The 21,972-nt window shown below is 38.2% G+C and overlaps 2 protein-coding genes across 2 annotated transcripts in view; both read right to left on the reverse strand.

Moving 5' to 3' along the window:
* The window catches only part of LOC108053771, a 52,899-nt gene extending 32,457 nt beyond the window's left edge, over positions 1 to 20,442 (reverse strand). Inside the window, exon 1 of the mRNA XM_044461849.1 lies at positions 20,297 to 20,442. Within this exon, the coding sequence (XP_044317784.1) occupies positions 20,297 to 20,323 (27 nt within the window). The 5' untranslated portion in view covers positions 20,324 to 20,442. The remainder of the gene's footprint in view (positions 1 to 20,296) is intronic.
* A 584-nt stretch (positions 20,443 to 21,026) lies between these two features.
* LOC108043202 lies at positions 21,027 to 21,882 on the reverse strand. The gene has a single exon (XM_017121779.2). The coding sequence runs from the start codon at positions 21,791 to 21,793 to the stop codon at positions 21,128 to 21,130; it is 666 nt and encodes a 221-aa protein (XP_016977268.2). The 5' UTR covers positions 21,794 to 21,882; the 3' UTR covers positions 21,027 to 21,127.
* Between the last annotated feature and the right edge of the window lie 90 nt (positions 21,883 to 21,972).

Consider the following 21,972-nt stretch of genomic DNA (forward strand, 5'->3'; position numbering starts at 1 on the left):
AACCGGTAGAATTTGATAGACATTCAAAAGTTAAAAGAATAGCGAAGAAAGCATTGAAGCTGCGCGAGAAAGTAAACAAGGCAAAGCCACTGATGTAAATGTGGTCGCACTTTGCCCTCCCAACCTGTGATCATCTTCCATCTTTCCGTTTGCTGATGATCCCTTTCATCCTACCACCGCGTAGACATCAGCTGAGTTCAGATAGTTTAGTTTAGTTGGTTTTCATAATTCAAATTCAACACAATTTAATATTCAGTCAAAATCTAGGGTTTAACATTATAAAATAATTCTAAAGAATATAAGGATATGTTATAATATGGTAGAGTAAGTAGATAAATTTGTAACAAAATAAATATAAGAATATAATTTTTTTTTTTGAACACTCCAAGCGTGGTGACTTATTTTTATAAAAATTATTTTTTTGAATTCCACTTCATCTAACCCAAGTTTTGTGCACTTTCTTTCTAAATTATTTTTTTTATTTATTTTTATTTATTTATTTTATTTATTTTTTTTTTTTATGCAAATACTTCATTAATTTTCGGTTTTAATTGCGTTCTCACAACTCTTGGCAAATCCTCATTAAAATTCAATGTAAAAATTTCTCCTTTCATTATGTAAATATGATAGGTAAACATAAGTAAAGCTTGCGCAATATAACTCACAAATTTCATCCAGATCCAGCGACGAAAGATCGATCTCCCGATGGCTGAAAGCTGAAAGAGATATTTAAAGGTCGCATAGGGAGCTTTGTTTGCTACTCGAAAACCATAAAGAAATAAAAAAAATGTAATTGGCCAAACGCTGTGTAGAATGCAACTTAATGCAAAAAGAGCATTGTTATTGTTTGGTCAGAGCTTTAGACTTAACAGCGCGCATATGCATACACTGGAAAAATTTAGGTTAGATAAACAGGAAATATTATATAAGCATATTTTAGAAACTTCAAACAAATTTAAATTAATTAATTCTTGAAATGATCAACACTAAAGTAACATTATATCTACAAAAAAAAATTTATTGGCGTAACTCGAACACGCTGCTCCTCGAAGGGACTCAGAAATTTTGTCTTGGCAGGTTATATAACAAGAGCAAAAGGAATAAAAAAATAAAATTTTCATAGACTCTCTCCATATTTAAAGATGTGTGGATTTTCCATGTGAGAAGGGTTCGATCGCGAGCATCGTGGTGATATATATAACGGCTGCAGGTTGACGACGGTCTTGGGGATTAAATTTCCTCCGATATTTTCCTGCAGCAATGGGTTAACGCCGGCGACTTGCTTAGGAGCGTTGTATTAGCTAGCTACATTAGTTCACTTCTTTCCCCTTGCCCGAGGCTTAGGGGCACAACCTACCCGGATCCTGCCCCTCGAAAGCCTGATTTACTCCCAGAATTCTCAGCCACTTTCAGCAGTCGTGAGATCTTAAGCCGGACACGAAGCTATCCCGTGATCCGACTTTTCCAAAATTTGACCTTTTCTTCTGCAAACAACACCTTCCTGCAAACACCACCGAAAATACCCTTGGCCTGGGGAATTCGTCGCGGTGGCACTACTAGCCAAGTTCTCAGCACTAATTTGATTTAAATTTTCACATTAGCTTCCCGCACAGAGGTTATATTTTACCGTGCCAACGGACACGGACCGGACTGTCGGTTTCGGATGCGCACAAAGTAAAAAGGTCGTCCCAATTGGAATTCGAGCTTTTATCTGTTCGGATGCAGCGAAAATTCTCCAGGAACGTGGTTCCTAAAATTTTAGTCCAACTACTCAACACAGCCCTGGCTCAGGATTGCGTTTATCCCAATCAGAGCTCAACCGATAGGTCCAACTGGCAACGCTAACGTGGTTGACAACACTAACGTGGTCGGCAACGCTACCGTATTGGCAACGCTAACACAGTGGCAACGTTGGTGCGATCGTGATCAGGTGGCAATGCCTAGTTAAAACTGGCACTAAACCTAGATCCTTACGATCTGGCTACTCGGAATGCCCGCTGCAACGGCTGCAATAATTTAACAGCTATTCAAACTAACTAATTTATATTTCTTCGCATGAAGTTTATTTTTTTTTGGTTCATGTTTCAAAGTCCCTTCAGGGCCCTGCTACAAAGCCCCCCCACTACTTTCAGGCTGGGGTACATTAGCATTGATACACCAGACTGAAACCGCAACTGAAGGGACGCTATTGTCGAATGTCTTTAGCATGGTACTTCCCTATTGAACGTCCTTGCAAATCTTCGAGCTCGTAATATGAGTTTCCTACTTTTTCACGAACTCTAGCTTTAACGAATGCAGGCCCGAACTTGGAGTTATATCCTGTCTGGAAACAACTTTGTTTGAAGTTACGCCTGTAAACTTCCTGGCCTTTTGTGAAAGATACATGCCTAGCCCGCAAGTTATATCTTTTTGCGTTTTGTTCGTACGCCTTTAACATGTGGCTAGAAGCTTGCTGTCTAATGATTTCAAAAGAATCAGGTCTACTAAAAAGGATAGAACGATCATCCAGCAGATTTAATTTTCTGAGGAGTGCGTAAGTTGATCCCGAGGTTATCATATGTTGACCGAAAGTCATATAATAGGGCGAAGTGCCTATACTCGAATGTACTGAGGATCGCAAAGCACAACATATTTGGTTGAGGTGCTCATCCCAATCCTTTTGATCTGGACGCAAATAAGATCGAATGCCGGAAATGACCGAACGATTGACTCTCTCCGAGGCGTTAGCCTGAGGCGAATGCACTGCGGTAAAAGTGTGAGCAATTTCATACTTGGAGGTCAACTTCCGAAATTCTTCTGAGCGAAATTGTGATCCATTGTCGGACACAATCGTCTCCGGTACTCCGAATGACATAAACAAATCATTTCCGAGATATTTTACCACTTCTCCTGCGTTTATCTTTCGAACAGGCTTCAAAAATACGTATTTCGTAAAATGATCCAACACAATAAAAATACCGATATTTCCGCTCCTTGATCTTGGATACGGACCGAGAAAATCGATGTATAACCGTTGGAAAAAACGCTGAGTTTCGGGTGATTTCCCCATCGGCGGTCTAAGGACGTGATTTGGAGCCTTTGTAGTTTTACAAACTTCGCAAGAGCTTATGTACTTTCTTACGTCGGACACTAACCCTGGCCAGAAATAGTACCTCCTAATCCGTTCAATCGTCTTATGAATTCCACCATGAGAAGAAATGGGACTATCGTGTGCTTTCATAAGGATTTCAGGAACTAAGGCTTTCGGAATCCACAGTTTCCAAGCGTACTCGTCGTGGACTTGCATGCCAGAGAGATGTTCCGCTTTGCGATAGAGATATCCATCTTCTACTTTTAGATCGGGAAAATTGTTTTGATTGGCATTTACCTGCTTCAATAGTTCTAAATATTCTGGTGATTTGAAATGGCCTGAGCCTAAGTCGACTAACAAACCCTCTCGCATATCCAATGCAGCGATTTCATCTTCGTTTACTCTAGACAACACGTCAGGTACCACGTTCAGCGAACCCTTCCGATGCTCAATAGTAAACCGAAACCTTTGTAGAGATAACGCCCACCGAGCCAAACGAGAACTAAGGTCGGTGTTAGACATGAGCCATTTTAATGATGCATGATCAGTGATAATTCGAAACTCATGCCCTTCTACGTATGCTCTAAAATTTTTGAGAGCCACAATTGCGGCTAAACATTCTAGCTCCGTCACCGTATAATTACGCTGAGCCTTATTTAACTTCTTAGATATAAACGCGATAGGACGCTCGTCTCCTTCCTTGGATATTTGCACAAGTACAGCACCTACTCCGGTCTTACTGGCATCGCAGTGAATTGCAAATGGCTCTGAAAAATTGGGACTACTCAGCACAGGAGCCGCACACAAACAACGTTTTAACGCGTCGAATGCTTTGAGAGCCTCTTCGGTTAAGACAAATTTCCTTTTAGTTGTCATCAAATCAGTAAGTGGTGAAGCCAAAGAGGCAAAATTAGAGACAAATTTGCGATACCATCCGCATAAGCCCATGAACCTTCTCAAACTACGGAGGGTTTTTGGAGCTGGGAAGTTGCTTATCGCCGAAATCTTCTCAGGATCCGTTCTAATGCCGCCATCGCCGATGATGTGGCCTAAATAACGTACTCTCCGCATGCAAAAATGGCTTTTCCCCACGTTAATTGTTAGTCCAGCTCGCCTTAAGTGCAGGGCTATTTCTCTAAGGACTTCTAAATGCTTTTCAAAGTTTGAGGAAACCACTAAAAGATCATCTAAATAAATGAAAACCTCGTTTCTAAGGGAGGCAGGAATAACCTTGTCCATTAATCTTGACATTGTGCTGGTCGCATTGCACAGTCCGAAAGGCATTACTTTAAACTGATAAAGAGGTCTACCGGGAACAGTAAAAGCAGTCTTGTCTCTAGACAAGGGATCCAACGGAACTTGCCAATAAGCGTCTTTTAGATCTATACTCGTAATGAACTCAGCTTTTGGCAAGCGACTGAGTATTCCATTAATCTGCGGGAGTGGATAAGCGTCTTTCTCAGTAAAGCTATTAACTTTGCGACAGTCTAAGCATATCCGCACCTTGCCTGGTTTTGTCACCATTACTATTGGGGAAGACCACGAGCTTTCCGACTCCTCGATCACTCCAAGTTGTAACATGCGATCTATTTCCGCATACATTGACTTCTCCACCGCAGGTGAGACCGGAAAATGACGCTGCTTAATCGGCTTTGCATCGCCTACATCAATGGCATGGGATATTAAATTCGTTTTCCCCAAGCCCTCTTGAACAAACGATGGAAAACAATTGACAACAATATTTAACTTTGCTTTTTGCGTGTCAGTTAATTCATGTCTGTTGACATCGACTCCTTCATCACAACAGTTAGGAACTTTCTCCACTTCTGACAAATTCAAATGCTTTGGAAATAAATCATAGGATTTCCAGAAATCCACTCCTAAATACAATTGTTGTTTCAATGAGGGAACGATATAAATTGAAAAAGGTTTTTTTATCTTTTCGAATTCCAGATCAACCTTTATTAATCCTAATACCTGTTGAACGGTTCCATCGGCCGTGCTCGCTTTCTGTTTAAGGGGCTTGTAAGCCATTTGGCTGTCTATTACTTCTTTGGCTAGCTCTCCTCCGATACAGGATATCGAGGCTCCTGAATCTAACAGGCCGTAAACAGTGCGATCTAATAATTTTACTGGCAGGAAAGGACGAGGGTCTCGAGATTTTATAGGAACTTCACTGATCTGTTTGATACCTATTCGACAACTTCGAACATTTTGCCAAAAGGATCTACATCTAGAAGCGTTTCGCCCTCTTGAAGGTTTTAAAGGAGTGATAATACTTCCCTCAGAAATTTTAATTTCCGAAATTTGTGCTATCTTTTTATGTAATAACGAAAATTCAGGCTTATTTTGTTCGTCCGGTATATCTTTTGAAGCATTTTCAGAGGCTTCATTTATTGCTCGGTCATCGTTGACTGACTGCGTAGAACACTGGATGTCTTCGGTTTGAACCTTGACCTCGCAGCGCTGCCTTTGAAGTTTTTTGAACACTTCAAACAGCTAGGTTTATAAGTGTCTGCGGCCCCGCATCCATAACAAAACACTCTACGTTCCGACACGCACTCTTGGTAGCGGTGTCCTTGTTCTTGACAGTTCCAACATGTTAAGGTGAAGGCTTCTACTGCCTCATCTTCCTCAGATTCACTGTACCTCTCCTTCTCGCTCTGTACTAATTCGGAAACCTCTCTCTTAAAAGGGGTATTTTTGGAGTACCCGTAACTCCGCTTAACGTCTTCCAAGAAAGATTCACGCCGCCTGCAGATCTCCCTTAACGCGGAAACCGTGTTAATTTCGACGTTTAGTATTTCATGGCGGATCTCCGGTCTCAAATTACTCTTGAGTACTCGGACTAATTTTCCGGTGTTCCACGGTTGCTCAAGTTGGTCGATTAACGCTGATACACTGTCGAAAAAACTCTCGAAGCTTTCAGCAGGTTTCTGCTTCCGGTTTCGAATCATTTCTTCGATGTCTCCATCATCTCTTCCCTGACGGAACTGCATGCGTAAGGCTTCGCATAAACTGTCCCAGCGAACTAATCTTACTGACTTGTGGTATCTCCAATAAAAATCATTCGCCTTGCCCTCAAACAAAACGTTTGCATTGCGGCACAATATCCCGAAATTCCCCTCTAGGGTTTGATGAGTAAGAGCTTCCACTCTATATATGAAATTGTCTACGGTTACCCCTGTTCCGGAAAATTTGACTTTCCAACTGTTCAAAATCTGGGCTACCTTATCGGGTCTTTGCGACAACTCACTACCGCTATTAGCTTGTGATGCTGGAGAAGCTACTATCGATCCTGATCTGTTCCTGGTTGGGTTAGGGTTTCTCAGGTTTGGAAACTCCCTGTCTTCCATATCTAATTCGCTTCGTCTATGGGATCTTTCGTCTGAATTCGACTGTGATCGATGATAAGCTCTGCCTGCGGCTTCGGCCGAGATAGAATTTTGTGCCTCTAATACTCTTTGTATACACTCTCCTACGGAGCTTTCCAGCTTATCGGTCAACATGGCTAAAAGTCGCTTTTCCATTGCCAACAATGTAATATCGTTTACAGCCCTAGCTGTATCAAATGATGGTTCGCTGCTGACACTAGGAGTAGTACTTGTGTTCTGGACTTTGCTGCCTGTTGCTACACTCTTGCTAGTTCCGGATTGCTGTGCTCGGGAGACAGCTCGGGCTTCACGGGCACTCCCAATTGGACCGCATTGAACCTTGCAAACTGGACAAAGGGTGCTTTTCAAAAAGTGAGCTTCTAAGCATAGCTTATGGAAATCGTGCTTACATGGTGTTTTTAGTGCTGTAGCTACGGATTCAATCTCTGCCTTACAAATGGGACATACTGGCTTAGAGTTTTCCCCAGCGGCGGTGTTATCAGGGGATCGGTCCAAACCCATTGTAAATTTATGTAGTGTTATTTTAATTAAAGAGAAGAACTTAGATAAAATAAGAGAATCTTGTTGGTATTAACACTCTCTACTAACTCAACAAAATTTGGTAAGATAAAAAAATATAATCTGAACTGAACTCAAGCTGGATGCTACGCGTATAGCAGGATTTTATTTGTTTACTAAATTTTCTCGCAGAATTTACATGAGATTCGATTTCCTGCTTAGAGAACTGCCACCTCTAATATTTCAGGAAACTCGTGGAGGGAGACGATCAAACCTTCAACTGAGCCTGGTCAATGCCTTTTCTAAAATGTAGCCTTTGAATTCCAGGTTTGTATAACCAGGGGTTTGATTCATCTCAGGAAATTGAAAATAAGTTAGAAATTCGATTTTTTTTTTTTTTTTTTTTTTTTTTCAAGTCAATTGTGGCTAGTGCACTGCTCGTAAGCTTGTGCATCTAGTTCCTATCCATTTGAACTGATAATACTATTGTTAGCATTAGCCGGCCAGACGACGAACCAGGGTTGCGTGCAGTCTGTTTTCACGGCTTAAAGACGCTAAGTCTGATGGCTATTGGTAGGAAATGATCTAGCTATCTCTGAGTTTTAGCTTCGGCCAGAAGAAAATACTAATATCTTCGTTACTGTTTTCCGGACTAACACTCCTGTTTTAGACAGACATTTGTTTATAGACTAAAAGAATGAATAGTAGTAATTAATGAAATTTTAAAGGAAAAGGAAATAAAATTTGAATATTCTATTTGTAAGTCCCTGTGAGTGTTCACTTTACTCACAGAGGCCCATTCACGTTGAGCGCCACTTTTCTTAGATTATTAATGAGAATAATACTGTAACGTGCAACGAGGTTTGGAATGCTTTGGACCCGTCCTTGCTGGGGCACGCGTTATGTTCCGGCTCTTGCTCGTCGGCTTTGGGGGTGGAGGTCTTGCTTCGGACGGATCATGCTAGTTACACATTAATAATACTAAGTCGAGAAAATTTGCGTGCTAGCGACAAAAAAAAATGCAAGAAATAACCGGTAGAATTTGATAGATATTCAAGAGTTAAAAGAATAGCGAATAAAGTATTGAAGCTGCGCGAGAAAGTAAACAAGGCGAAGCCACTGATGTAAATGTGGTCGCACTTTGCCCTCCCAACCTGTGATCATCTTCCTCTAGCGTTTGCTGATGATCCCTTTTATTCTACCACCGCGTAGACATCAGCTGAGTTCAGATAATTTAGTTTAGTTGGTTTTCATAATTCAAATTCAACACAATTTAATATTCAGGCTAAATCTAGGGTATAACATTATAAAATAATTCTAAAGAATATAAGGATATGTTATAATATGGTAGAGTAAGTAGATAAATTTGTAACAAAATAAATATAAGAATATAATTTTTTTTTTTGAACACTCCAAGCGTGGTGACTTATTTTTATAAAAATTATTTTTTTGAATTCCACTTCATCTAACCCAAGTTTTGTGCACTTTCTTTCTAAATTATTTTTTTTATTTATTTTTATTTATTTATTTTATTTATTTTTTTTTTTTATGCAAATACTTCATTAATTTTCGGTTTTAATTGCGTTCTCACAACTCTTGGCAAATCCTCATTAAAATTCAATGTAAAAATTTCTCCTTTCATTATGTAAATATGATAGGTAAACATAAGTAAAGCTTGCGCAATATAACTCACAAATTTCATCCAGATCCAGCGACGAAAGATCGATCTCCCGATGGCTGAAAGCTGAAAGAGATATTTAAAGGTCGCATAGGGAGCTTTGTTTGCTACTCGAAAACCATAAAGAAATAAAAAAAATGTAATTGGCCAAACGCTGTGTAGAATGCAACTTAATGCAAAAAGAGCATTGTTATTGTTTGGTCAGAGCTTTAGACTTAACAGCGCGCATATGCATACACTGGAAAAATTTAGGTTAGATAAACAGGAAATATTATATAAGCATATTTTAGAAACTTCAAACAAATTTAAATTAATTAATTCTTGAAATGATCAACACTAAAGTAACATTATATCTACAAAAAAAAATTTATTGGCGTAACTCGAACACGCTGCTCCTCGAAGGGACTCAGAAATTTTGTCTTGGCAGGTTATATAACAAGAGCAAAAGGAATAAAAAAATAAAATTTTCATAGACTCTCTCCATATTTAAAGATGTGTGGATTTTCCATGTGAGAAGGGTTCGATCGCGAGCATCGTGGTGATATATATAACGGCTGCAGGTTGACGACGGTCTTGGGGATTAAATTTCCTCCGATATTTTCCTGCAGCAATGGGTTAACGCCGGCGACTTGCTTAGGAGCGTTGTATTAGCTAGCTACATTAGTTCACTTCTTTCCCCTTGCCCGAGGCTTAGGGGCACAACCTACTCCGGATCCTGCCCCTCGAAAGCCTGATTTACTCCCAGAATTCTCAGCCACTTTCAGCAGTCGTGAGATCTTAAGCCGGACACGAAGCTATCCCGTGATCCGACTTTTCCAAAATTTGACCTTTTCTCTGCAAACAACACCTTCCTGCAAACACCACCGAAAATACCCTTGGCCTGGGGAATTCGTCGCGGTGGCACTACTAGCCAAGTTCTCAGCACTAATTTGATTTAAATTTTCACATTAGCTTCCCGCACAGAGGTTATATTTTACCGTGCCAACGGACACGGACCGGACTGTCGGTTTCGGATGCGCACAAAGTAAAAAGGTCGTCCCAATTGGAATTCGAGCTTTTATCTGTTCGGATGCAGCGAAAATTCTCCAGGAACGTGGTTCCTAAAATTTTAGTCCAACTACTCAACACAGCCCTGGCTCAGGATTGCGTTTATCCCAATCAGAGCTCAACCGATAGGTCCAACTGGCAACGCTAACGTGGTTGACAACACTAACGTGGTCGGCAACGCTACCGTATTGGCAACGCTAACACAGTGGCAACGTTGGTGCGATCGTGATCAGGTGGCAATGCCTAGTTAAAACTGGCACTAAACCTAGATCCTTACGATCTGGCTACTCGGAATGCCCGCTGCAACGGCTGCAATAATTTAACAGCTATTCAAACTAACTAATTTATATTTCTTCGCATGAAGTTTATTTTTTTTTGGTTCATGTTTCAAAGTCCCTTCAGGGCCCTGCTACAGATGCAAAATGCCCGAAGATAGTTTGATAAATCTCGGAACGCAAGAAGAAAGGCGGAGATGAGCACGAAAATAAATCTGAAAACGAAAAGGAGTTTCCGTTCGCAACAACCAGCTGGTTTTTTGGGATTTGACAACTCATTGTCAACGATAAAGTACAGTTTCCATTCGATTTTGTGGTCGTAACCGGGCAAAGATACTTGAACCAATTACGAAAGCGTCGGCCGACTGGAAGGGATATCTATCTGTATCTATGCGACTCTAATGGAAATGAATAGAATGACACAGAGAGAACATTCCCGTATCTACATATCTCCATTTGTGTATATGAATTTATGATTTGATTACACCAGCTCAAGTGTCGCCGTTTGTGCATCTTTCGGATACACATTTGCTAATGGCTTTTGTTTACTTGAATTTGAGGAAAGGGCAGCTGGCTCCGATTCGGATTGATTGGTGTAATGTGTGCTATGGAGCTATTGCTATATATTATTCCCCTTCGATTGCGGATTGCTCATTGCTTGTTATTCAAGTTGTGCTCAAGCACTTGAGAACCAACAAATTGTCGCGTTTCAATCGTCCAACTCACCCTTCCTCAATGCTGCCCCAAATTGCCGCACGGGTTCGAGTTCCGCTCCATTGTCAATTGTATCTGGGACGTCGTTTTTGGTTTCCAACTCAATCCCCTATCTGGGTCCGGCCATAAACTTAAGTAGAGACCCTTTTTAATAGAAGGAAAACCGAGTCTAGTACTTGAGTAAGTTAGAAAACCTCAATTAATGGAAATTATGAAGCACTCAATGGCCTAGAGCCATTGTCAATGGTATTATCTACCACTTAACTTATCAGAGATAGAAAACGGAACATTATTCGAATAAGTAGCCGGATGTATTTTAACAATTTTAACATATTTTTCGCAACCTTATTTCCCTGGTTGCAACCAATAATAATATGATACAAAATGAATGTAAGTTTATATAAAAATAGAATTATGAATATGCTAATAGTTGAGGTTTTAAAAACATCAAACACTCAATATGGTTTTTATAAATAGAAAACATAATATTTTAGTTTCCTTAATGTTCTTCTTAAGGTACTAAAAATAAAAGTATATATTTATTTAGAATCAGAAGTTCAACATTTTTTTAACCTATCAAAAACAACGATTTGAAAATTGTGTAATTGTGGGTAAGGCAAGGATGGATACAGAATATGAGCAGGCAGTTCCAGGGTGCGACAACATTTATTTAATGCGTTGACAAGGATTTGTTTAGAGAGAAAGGGGAAAGGAGTACAAACTCGCTGTTCGAGGCGTTGATTGTGGGTGGTTAAATCACCCACAATGCCACACAGCCACTTCAAACATCCCATTTCCCCCTTTTCCGAGTTCTACAATTGTTGGTGTAACTTTTCTGAAGTGGAGAGAGCATGGGAATTTAAACCATGGGAGGCATTATACGACCAGGAGTAACTCTTAAATCGCCATCGAATGATTCCCAAGTCTAAGTTTAACAAATGCATAAATAACGAATAAGAAAGAAGCACCCACACACATAAAAACAAACACAGACTAAGTAAATTATCAAAGTTTTAGGCTCCACCCAGATGTGCTGCTGTATGAGTGTTTATATATGTACTACTTTTATATACGCTTGCGGTCAAAATATTAGTATTAAAATATATTGGTATACGAATTTAAAACAGAAATGAAATTTTGTGAGCTAAATGTAAAAAGTCATTTGAAGTTCTTGTTTTTCATTAATTTATATTTCTAGAAATAATAATATTTTTGCAATTTACTTAAAATTCTTATGTACAACAATAATCGCAGTTATACGATTACATTTAGTGTAGTCAGCTTAAGAATGCTACAAAAAGTCTGACCAAAATGTTGTTAAATTATAGTTTTTATTCTTGTCAACATTGTCAATTTACTTGGGAAAACTAAATTTACTTTCATACTTTCTAGCACTTGGGTATTTTATTTTATTAGTATGACAAACTAAACAAAACTGAATTTTGCTTTAAGATCAAAAACATAATAATTTAATTTAAATGCACTGGATACAATTTTGAAATGTTATTTAAAACGTTTTATATTATTTCAACCGCAGCTGTATCTTATATATTTGCTGATATGGTCCAGACAGTAACTGGTTTTGTGTTAAATGTAAACAACATTTAAATTAGCGAATAAAAATGTATTATTAATGCGAAAACATGTTTATAAAGCAACAAATACTCGCGCAAGCCAAGAACACTGAACGAGCGAAAGAGAATGCTAGATGGGGTGTGAGTGAGATAGACTAAGCAATTGTTAAAAACAAAAAAGCAACAACGCTTTTGTGTAAAGATTAGGGCGGGGCCCAGCCCAAAAGAATAACGAATGACGAAAAACAAACGAAGAGAGAGCAGCCAAACAAAGTCAGACATTAAGCGAAATTAATAAATTAGATTCGGAATTGGCAGTGAAATACAAATTTAACATGGCGTCTCAACTGACGTAGAAGAAGTAGGAGAAAAATATATATAATTTTTGTAGATTTTTATATTCTTTTCTTAGGACCGTCGGTGTCGAATGGCAATATAATCACGTAGCCGAAGGTGGGGAAGTATTAACTTATTATAAATAAATCCATCAGTGGGTACATTCATAAATTCCACACAAAAAGCATTATAAATTTAAAGTGATAGCGAAGGGGCTGCTTTAAGAGTATATATATTTGAAAAGCCATTGTGGTATAATTGAAACTATAATTTATTTTAATATTTTATTAGTTATTTCGAAATTTTGTGTAAATTTATAGCTATAATTTAACACAAAGTAATAACTCATTTTACTTGGTTTTTATTTCTTGTATTAATGTATCGTATACATGCATCTTTACATATAACCTATCTATTATTCACCAACAACAAGTTCCGAACATTTTGAATAATTATAAAGCTTAAAAGTTTTAAAGGTTGGTCTAAATTGAAAATTCCCTTAAAAATGTGTAGGTCTTATATGAAACTTGATTCGCTTTCTGAACTTTAAAGGCCGCCCTCGCATTTTAATTTGGCCCAAAGCTGTCAAGTTTCCTCGGCGACCGAAATGCGCTCAAAAACTAGTTTTGAGCCTTTATTTCCATTTATTTTGGTAATTTTGTTGTTATTTTTGCACAAGCATTTTAATTTCAAGTGACGCAGAAGCCTTTGGTTTTTTATTTGTCTTGCCGTTTTGCGTTAGATTTTGTGGCTGGGCACGTATTAACATACGAATGTATCTCGCAGATACAGATAGACCAGCGCACATACCTTTGCGGCATACTTAACGCACTCGAGTGACAATAATTGAATTCATTATGGGCATAGAAAAAAGTTTAAAGGCAAAAAAAAGCGGAGAACGGAGAACCGACAACTAAACACGAGATAAAGGGCGCGGGGTGTACGAGTACTAGGATTAACAATGGCGGGTAATTAACCTGATAGATCCACTGGCCTTGAGACTCTGAAAGCGGCCAAGACCCGGAGAGTCTGTCACCAATCGTGGAACGCGTATTCGATTCTGTTACCATTTTTATTTGGGCTACGTGCGGGTTTTACTTATTAGCCCCCTAATTACCATATAGTCATACCACATAGTAGCGACTTCTTAGCCATAAAGCGTTCGTTTCTGGCCCAGCTTTCTTGCCATGATCTTCGTGCAAGTTAAGTTTTTTTTTTGCAAACCCCAGGCAGAAGATACACAAACGGAGCAAATCTTTATCAGCGGGGAGGTCAACAAACCGCGGATATCGCTCAAGTCCCCAGCCCCCAGCCCCGCCCCCATAAGCGGCTGTCTTTATCTGATAATTGAGCCAAAGGTAAGCAGAGTGCGCTAACATTACGCTTGTACGACTCTGTGACTCAAGAGCCATAAACTTAGCACTCGGCCAACGGTAATTCCAGCCACCATAAAAGCCCTTTCTGCAGCGTTTTGATTTTCGAGTTCGTGCTTAGACTATTCGATAATGGGTTTTGGGACTAAACTTTGTCATATTATCTAAAAGTTATTTATGAAGAAAAATGAGAATTTGTACGCGGTTTAATCTGAAATTGGTTAAAAAGATCAAGTTCTTAATTTAATTTTATTTTCTTTTACCATAACTTCAATATTTCTAAAAGTAAAATGTGATCTTGGCTAACAGAAAACATTTAGCTAGTCTAGCTTTTCAATGGTAAAAGGTTAAATAGTTCGGTGTTAATATAAATATTTAGCACTAAGGAGATGTTTCTGTCGCCTATTCAAGTATTATATAACGAAATATAAGTAACTTAATTTATATATACTCATATTAATAAAAATAGTTTATTGATCTTGGCTAATAGCAAACATGCGTCTAGCTTTACTACGTATAAAGGTACTCCATTTCGGGTTAATGTTGATATTTAGTACTAAGAACTTTGTCATTAATATCCTTATCTGCCAACTTTAAATACATACTTGAACTCAAAATCATAAACACATTATTTCAGTACTATATTACAATATCCAAGCAAATTCATCATTTAAACGCTACCCAGTTTGTAAACTCACCATCAAAAAATTAAAATTAGTTGTGCAATTGATCAAATGAGATACGATTTGGCTTTCTTTTGTTCAATATATTTATGAGCCTTTTGAAAAAGTCCATTAAAAGTTCAGGCACGTTTATTATTTATTTAATTTGCACAAATTTTGCGCATATTCGCAAATCAAAGGCAGAATCAAAGAGCACAAAACAACAAACAGAGGAAACACGGCGAGCGAAATGGGGGGAAATACTAAAACCGCAGAAACCGAAAAACTAAAAGCTAAAAACTAAAACGGAGAGGAGAGCCAAACCGAAGGCGTCAGAAAGTGCACTGAAATTGGAAATGGAATCGGGCAATCGAGGAGTGAAATATATGGAATCGGGCGAAGCTTCACATAAATAATGGGTGCACATATAAGCATACATATACTCACGTAAAAAACGACGAGTGTTGGTATGTGTCTGTGTGTGTGTGTGTGTGTGTGTTTGCATTTAAATCATAAAATTTACAAAACTGAAAACTTAACTAAACAAATGTCTCAGCCGGTCCTTCTTTTTATTCCCCATTTTCCTCGCCTTGGGACTCTTGTTGTGGCTGGGTTCTCGCGTTTGAAGAAAATTTGCTGACAATTGCAAGAGATTTTTCTTTTTATTTGGTTTTTCCCATCTATTTTGTTTTTGTTTTCGCTTCGCATTTCGCTTAAAGGTTCGGAGGGTTGGGGAAATGGGGGTATATTAGGGGGGACGAGAGGAAGGTAGTCTTATTTCAATTTACAACCAAGTGACGAAGTATCACAATTCAATGTTTAAAGTTTTTATCACGTTGTGGACAACAACAACTGCAGCGAAAACACAGCGCCACACTCGAACACAGCCTAACCAAACAGTAGTAACTCAGTAAGTAACACAACTAATTGCTGGAATAATTTTTAACATATAATTTCATCTAAAATACTTTTATAAAACTTAAAAATGCATTATTTAAAGTCAAAGAGCTGAAAAAAATGGCATTTGATTTATCAGGTCATAAAAAGTAACGTTAAATTCAATTTAAAATAAAGCCTGATTGCCTTGATATCTTCTTTAGAAGATTTACTACCGTAAATTTCATCATAGAATTACCTTAAAAGGCTTCAAGCCATAATGGTTCTAACTAATTGAATTTCTAAAATTGTTGCATACCCTGAGCTGCATTCTGTAAAATGTATTACAATTTAATACAAAGGTGACGGGCCTGTACTGCTTCCGATTACAAATTACAGGACGTAGTGAAGAAAATTAAAGCGGTTTTAATAAAACCTTTGTTAGGGAATTAGAATACAGAAATATTGTGTAGGCCAAACACTTGGCCAAAATAATCAATTTTAGATAAGACAAAGCAGGGACAATTGAAAATTTTAAATAAATCCAATCATTCACCTCCATATCCTTACGATTAAATGGGATTGTGTAGCAGAGCACAGTAGGTAAAAACCTCCTTCCTAGAGCAAGAAATATTGTAAGTTATTATAAAGCTCCACCGTACTTGGACGCTGGCTGGCAGCCCAACACAAACAAACAAATGGAGCAACTGCAGCTAACTGCCAGGCGACAGATGCGGGCCCACGGGGTGCGGGGTGCGAAAGGGGGCAATGAGCAGGAGGAACAAGACAGGGGCTACGAGCCCCACATCGTGGGGCATGGGCAGTATGCAAAAACCCCTGAAAAGCCCCCTTTCTGCTACTGAGCAATATGGTTAATATGGCGCGACATTTCATCCGCTGCCGTTTGTTGCTGGTTCGCTTAGTCAGCCCGCTTCTCTCGATTATTTGAGGGGCAACTTGGGCGGGGGGAGGCACTAAATGTTTAGTAACCAACTGAAATAGTAGCACTCGTGTTAGTATCGGTTCATGAAAAACGAACAGCAGCAAAATAGAACTGGGGAAAAAAATAAATGAAACCATTTCGGTTTACATAGAGTTTCGCATGTAGCTACACGACTTGCACTTGGATTTGAATATAAATATGAATACTTATCCACAGATGAGGTCAAGATTATGTAACACTTCAATCCATAATACATTTGACTGCATAATCATCTATATTCATAAACATATATTATGATAGACGTATCCCTAATGCCTAATCTTGCAAAGGAAGTATTAATATCTAATGTATAGTTTGAGATAATTGAACAGAACGAATTTTTAGCATTTGCTCTACATCATACAAATTTTAAAATTTCCGATTGCAAAGTTTAATAGATTAAATTTGAGTTAATTAAATTTAGGGAACTATTTTTTTTTAAATTTTCTATAGATTTTGTTACCTTTCTTTAAAATGCATCTCTACACAATTTACACAATTATACATTCTTATTGACACTATTCTAGTATACTGACCCCAGCTGTATCTGCAGGGTCAGGGGCGTGGGAAAAGGGGATTTAGGGGGGCAATGGGAAAGTGGTAACCGAACGACGTCAGCGTAAACTGATTACCACCGGACGATCTATGGAGCTGCACTAGCGGCACGTACACAGCATTTTTAGGCTAAAATCCGGTGATGGGGGTTTACGGGGGTTTAGTGCTGGGAACCTTCGCTTTGGGAGTAAGGTTCGCCGATGGGGTAGACAGAAATACTCGACAACCCAAAAGTTCCAGTTAAAAGCGACTGCACATAGGAAGTCAGAGCTAAGACTTCAATTACAGTGGCACCCATGAGTTGATTGTGAAATTATAACCAAACTAGCATAGGGTTCCAAGAATCGAAAAAGACCGAACGAAAGCGAGGGAAAACCCAAAGCGATTACTAATTAATGGAACGTGCTAGCTCATCTTCGCAAACAACCGTTCTACAGTCGAGTTTCTACTGGAAATACTATCATTTCCATGTTATTTAAATAGCTTGCCAAACAATATTTTCAAAAATTAAAAAACTCAGGGTTATATACAATTAATAGTTTTAGTATGAAAATACTTAAAATGTATATTACACTAAAAATAGAAAAAGTACGTTTGCTTCTGCTTTGTGTGCTCACTAATTTAATACTGTGAATCATCATCTGCTCTACACTTGTTAGCTCATTAGCTTTCCTTTCACATCATCTTGGAGACAGTTATCTCACTATATCTTTTCGGTCGTATGATAATGCACATTCATAATTTACTCATCATAGTAATAATTAATCTTATTCACTCAATCAACTCGGGAACTCGCCGTTTTATCGTTATCAGCAGCCGGCAAAGTTGTTATTGCGAAACATACATAGTTGGAATTCCGTAACTTAGACTTCAACACCCACGGCAAACTGCACGTAGTGAAATTTAGCTGCCAACTAAACCAAACATGCTGCGATCTAGAAAATGTATCTTTCAGATGCACACGCTTTTCCACACCCACACACAGTCGGCTAGAGTCTGCACAAAAAAAAGGCGCACACACAAAACTTCAACTTGGCATTCCAACTGACTTTGCACACGAAAATGAACACGTGCTGCTTTCGGCTCGAAGGACCAACAGTGGGGGAGGGGGTGGGAGGAGTGGGCTTGGTCGCTGGCTTGCAGCCACAACCACAGACAATAACAAAGACCAAGTTGAGTGCAGTTAACAGCGGTGACTCATGCTCACTCACTCACTCCCACTCAATTGCAGCTGCAACAAACTCTCTTCGGGAAGAGCGGGATATGGATATAGTGCTCCGATAAGAGCGTTTTACTTAGGCGTTGGATTTGTATATTAAGGTCCAACTATTATTATTCAAACTTGACGCCTTGGAATATGCCATTATAATAAGTTAACCGAACGGAAATAAGCAGATGATGACTAAACTTGAACACAATATCGTTATTATCCACCCGGGACATTCCTAAAATTTCTTAAAATTTATAAATTTCTTAAGATTTATAAAAAGCTGTTAGGGACCACAAATAAAGTAATCATTGCAAAAAATTGTGCTTTTTTGTTTTTAAAGAATTGTAAAAAATTGTAAACTTTGATGACCATATATGAATAGCCGCTAAAATCAATTAAAATTATTTAAATTTAGTTAAACTATATATATATATATAAAATGCAATTCAAAACCTAAAAACCAATTATTTTAAAAAAATAAAAGACGACTAAAAAAACACAGAAATAATTATTGATTTGATATAATTGCATGGGCAACGAAATTTCACCTTTTGATTGGAGGTGACATTCTTAAAATGTTAAGTATAGTAATTATAATAGCTGACTCAAAAAATGATTTGTGAAATGCCTTACTTAAGATTTTCAAATGAGGTTCGGCCCGCAGAAATCTTCTGTTCCCCTGGATAATTCCATTGATTTTTACAAAAGTAAAAAGATTGCGACAACATATTATTTTCCTAGAAAACTAGAATATTTGTACTAGAAAAGTGAAATTCTTTAAATTATGTTGATTAACTAAATCGGAATTTTTACTAAAATATGTACTTTTCTTTAAGATGATATCTTTCGGACTGCCTGGTACGACAGTTCACTAAATATGCAGATTATAAAGCACTCATACAAATTTAAAAGGGAGTGCGGTAACTTAAAACTGACGGGGTAAGCAAATTCGGCTTGTGATATGAACTAAAAAAAAGGGCACGCTATTGTCGGGTGACCCGAATATTTGATACCCTTTACCCTGATAGCCAAATTTTAAATAAATAAGTATATATATACCCGACAATAGCGAGCCCTTTTTTTTTGGGTAGTTCATATCACAAGCCTTCCTTATGAGATGAGCTATTTATTCTATTCGCGCGACGAATTATAAAATCGCAACCATCAACTGTTGTAAAAAACACACACATGACGTCACTAATGATGCTTATGAATGACTTCTAAAATAATTGTTTGATTTGGAAAATTTTTGGTGAATATACTGTTTTTTCATGTTTTAAAGTAACAAGACATAGTTTACAATTGCCCGGGGTAGGCGTAAATAACCAGATCAAAAATATACATATGTATAAACTTTATGGGAACGAGAGGTATTTTTTCTTTGTAGTACCACTAACCATACAATGGTAACAGAACTGTTTAACAAATTTTATAACAAATTAACAGTAAATGGTTACAATTTTTCTCTTCGAGTAACGGGTATAATTAATTATATTTTTTACCTCAAAAAACATTGTTTACTCAAGATGGTTTATATTTAAAATGTATAACAACTTTGATATAAGTTAATATAAGCAAAAGAGTATCTTGATCGTTCCACTGTTCAATTGAGGATTGAAACTCTGTGTTTTTAAATCACCCACATTTGCAAGTTGATACTTTCAATTCTGATAGAGCTAGCGAAGTGCCACTGTATTTTGGCGTTTTGGCACGACTAAGTTAGTTGGTCGCCGGGGACTTAGTGCTTATATGTACTTATGTACGTATGTACATAAATACATATGCATGTAGCTGCTGGTGTGCGTCTGTGCACTTTTGCGGTGCGTCTGCTGGCAACTTTAGTGGCCCTGGCTAACTTTTAGCAAAAGTTGTAGGTTCGAATACCTGCCACTAACTAAAACCACAGGCACACAGAGCTGGAGCACAAGAGCCAGCCACAGAAGTTTCCACCACGCATCGAACTATGAAAATCAGAAAAGTTTGCAGACTGAAATTTCCAGCAATGCATCCGAACAATGGGAAAATGGACGCAGCCCCCTCCCCGCACTTACCGACCCACTCGCCAGCTCCATCTTCATTAAAGCTGGAGTTTTCCAGTAAGCTTAACTTAAATATGCACAAAATCGTCACAATTGCAGCAAATATAACAACATATAAACACGCGGCGCACAAACTTTTAAATACCGCAAGAACCGTAAACAGCTGTCAAAGTGCGCGGGCACAGAAGAACACGGTTGCAGTTCGCTAATCAGCTGTGCGCCGACCAGGGCCGCATTCGCGCTTCCGTTGGAATTGGAAATATACAGTGAATATCGGTTGGTGATGAAAATTTATATCCATCAATTATTTTATTAAATATTAGAGAAATAAATAATAAATATAAATAAAAATAAATATATGCAATCAATTATGAATATATTATTTACAAGCAAGCTATATGAAAACAAGCTTGATAAGTATAAATCTCTAATTTAAAATAGGCTTTAAGGACTTTAAGTGACTTTTTACATTAAAATATATTTTGGCCAACAATAAGAAAGCAGAAGATTTAATTGAATATTTTAAATAAAATACGAAATAAATATATATTTTGTATGGTATTTGTACTATTTTCATAGGTAGGGATAAATTAAGAGGATTCTTAAATAAACGTTGTGCAATGGCTTTAAAGTTTATTACTCATACGTACTGTTGCCTTGGTTCATTTTTATCTAGGTAAAAATATTGTACCTTTGCCTTTTACCATATCCCGTTCATGTAGTTAAAAATATTATACCTGTGTCATTATAACAAAAAATAAGATATTAATTATTAAAAACAAGATAACATTAACATAATTTTATCAGATTTAATTTGAATTTGAAGAATCTATAACCGAAATGCTATTTCTTTGATCCCCTTTCATAGGGATCCGCCGTTTTGTCAATGGGCTCCTGGTCATCTGACTCGGAATCGGAGGACGAAATATTCCTCCTCCAACTGGAGTGTTCCGATGGCTGCGCACTCGTCAACATTCTGGCGGCGATGCGTTGAAACAACCAGAATCGACTTAAATAGGCCTCCGCTCCCAGACTGATAAAGTAAAGCCGGAGTGGCCGTTTGCTCCTCTGCGAATGCATCTTCTTTCCCTTGTGGGAGAGCATCAGGTCCAGTGCGAAGGTGCAGTGCAGCAGGTAAATGGCGCCGGCATAGAGAGCTAACATAGCGTTATCCCTGCAACACATGTAGAAATCAGGCCACTTATCAGTACGAAATTCCTCAAGCGTCGCCATGTACATGTGGGCGTACACTGTGAAAAAATGAAGGGCACTCAAAATGCCTCCAAATGCAGCTTCGTGCTTCATTGTCGGCCGCTCCGCGTAAAAAGCTCCGATCAGGGATACGAAGCAGATTATCACAGATCCTCCATAAGCTCCACATAGAAGGAAGATATGCGGAACACCCTCATCGTTGAAACATCGCCAGTGGATGATGCAACATCCAAGGCTCAGCAGCAACTCCAACACTTTGAACAGGAACCAAACTGGCTTTTTTGAGCGCACCTGCATGTTTTTTTCAAATAAGTAGTTATATTACACTTGCGACACAAAACAGATATTGATAAATTCTCGATTACAGACTTGTAGCTACAGGCCTCCTACGACTAAAGCAAACTTAAACTACGGTTATTAATAGTGAAGTGCAGTAAGATAGGCCTATTTCTACGGGTTCGATTAATATAACAAAT

The sequence above is a fragment of the Drosophila rhopaloa genome, unplaced genomic scaffold (genome assembly GCF_018152115.1).
Source record: "Drosophila rhopaloa isolate 14029-0021.01 unplaced genomic scaffold, ASM1815211v1 contig_115, whole genome shotgun sequence".
Lineage (NCBI taxonomy): Eukaryota > Metazoa > Arthropoda > Insecta > Diptera > Drosophilidae > Drosophila > Drosophila rhopaloa.

Coding starts and splice junctions, on each gene's coding strand:
- LOC108043202 (XM_017121779.2), bottom strand. CDS start 21,793: ATGCAGGTGCGCTCAAAAAAGCCAGTTTGGTTCCTGTTCAAAGTGTTG.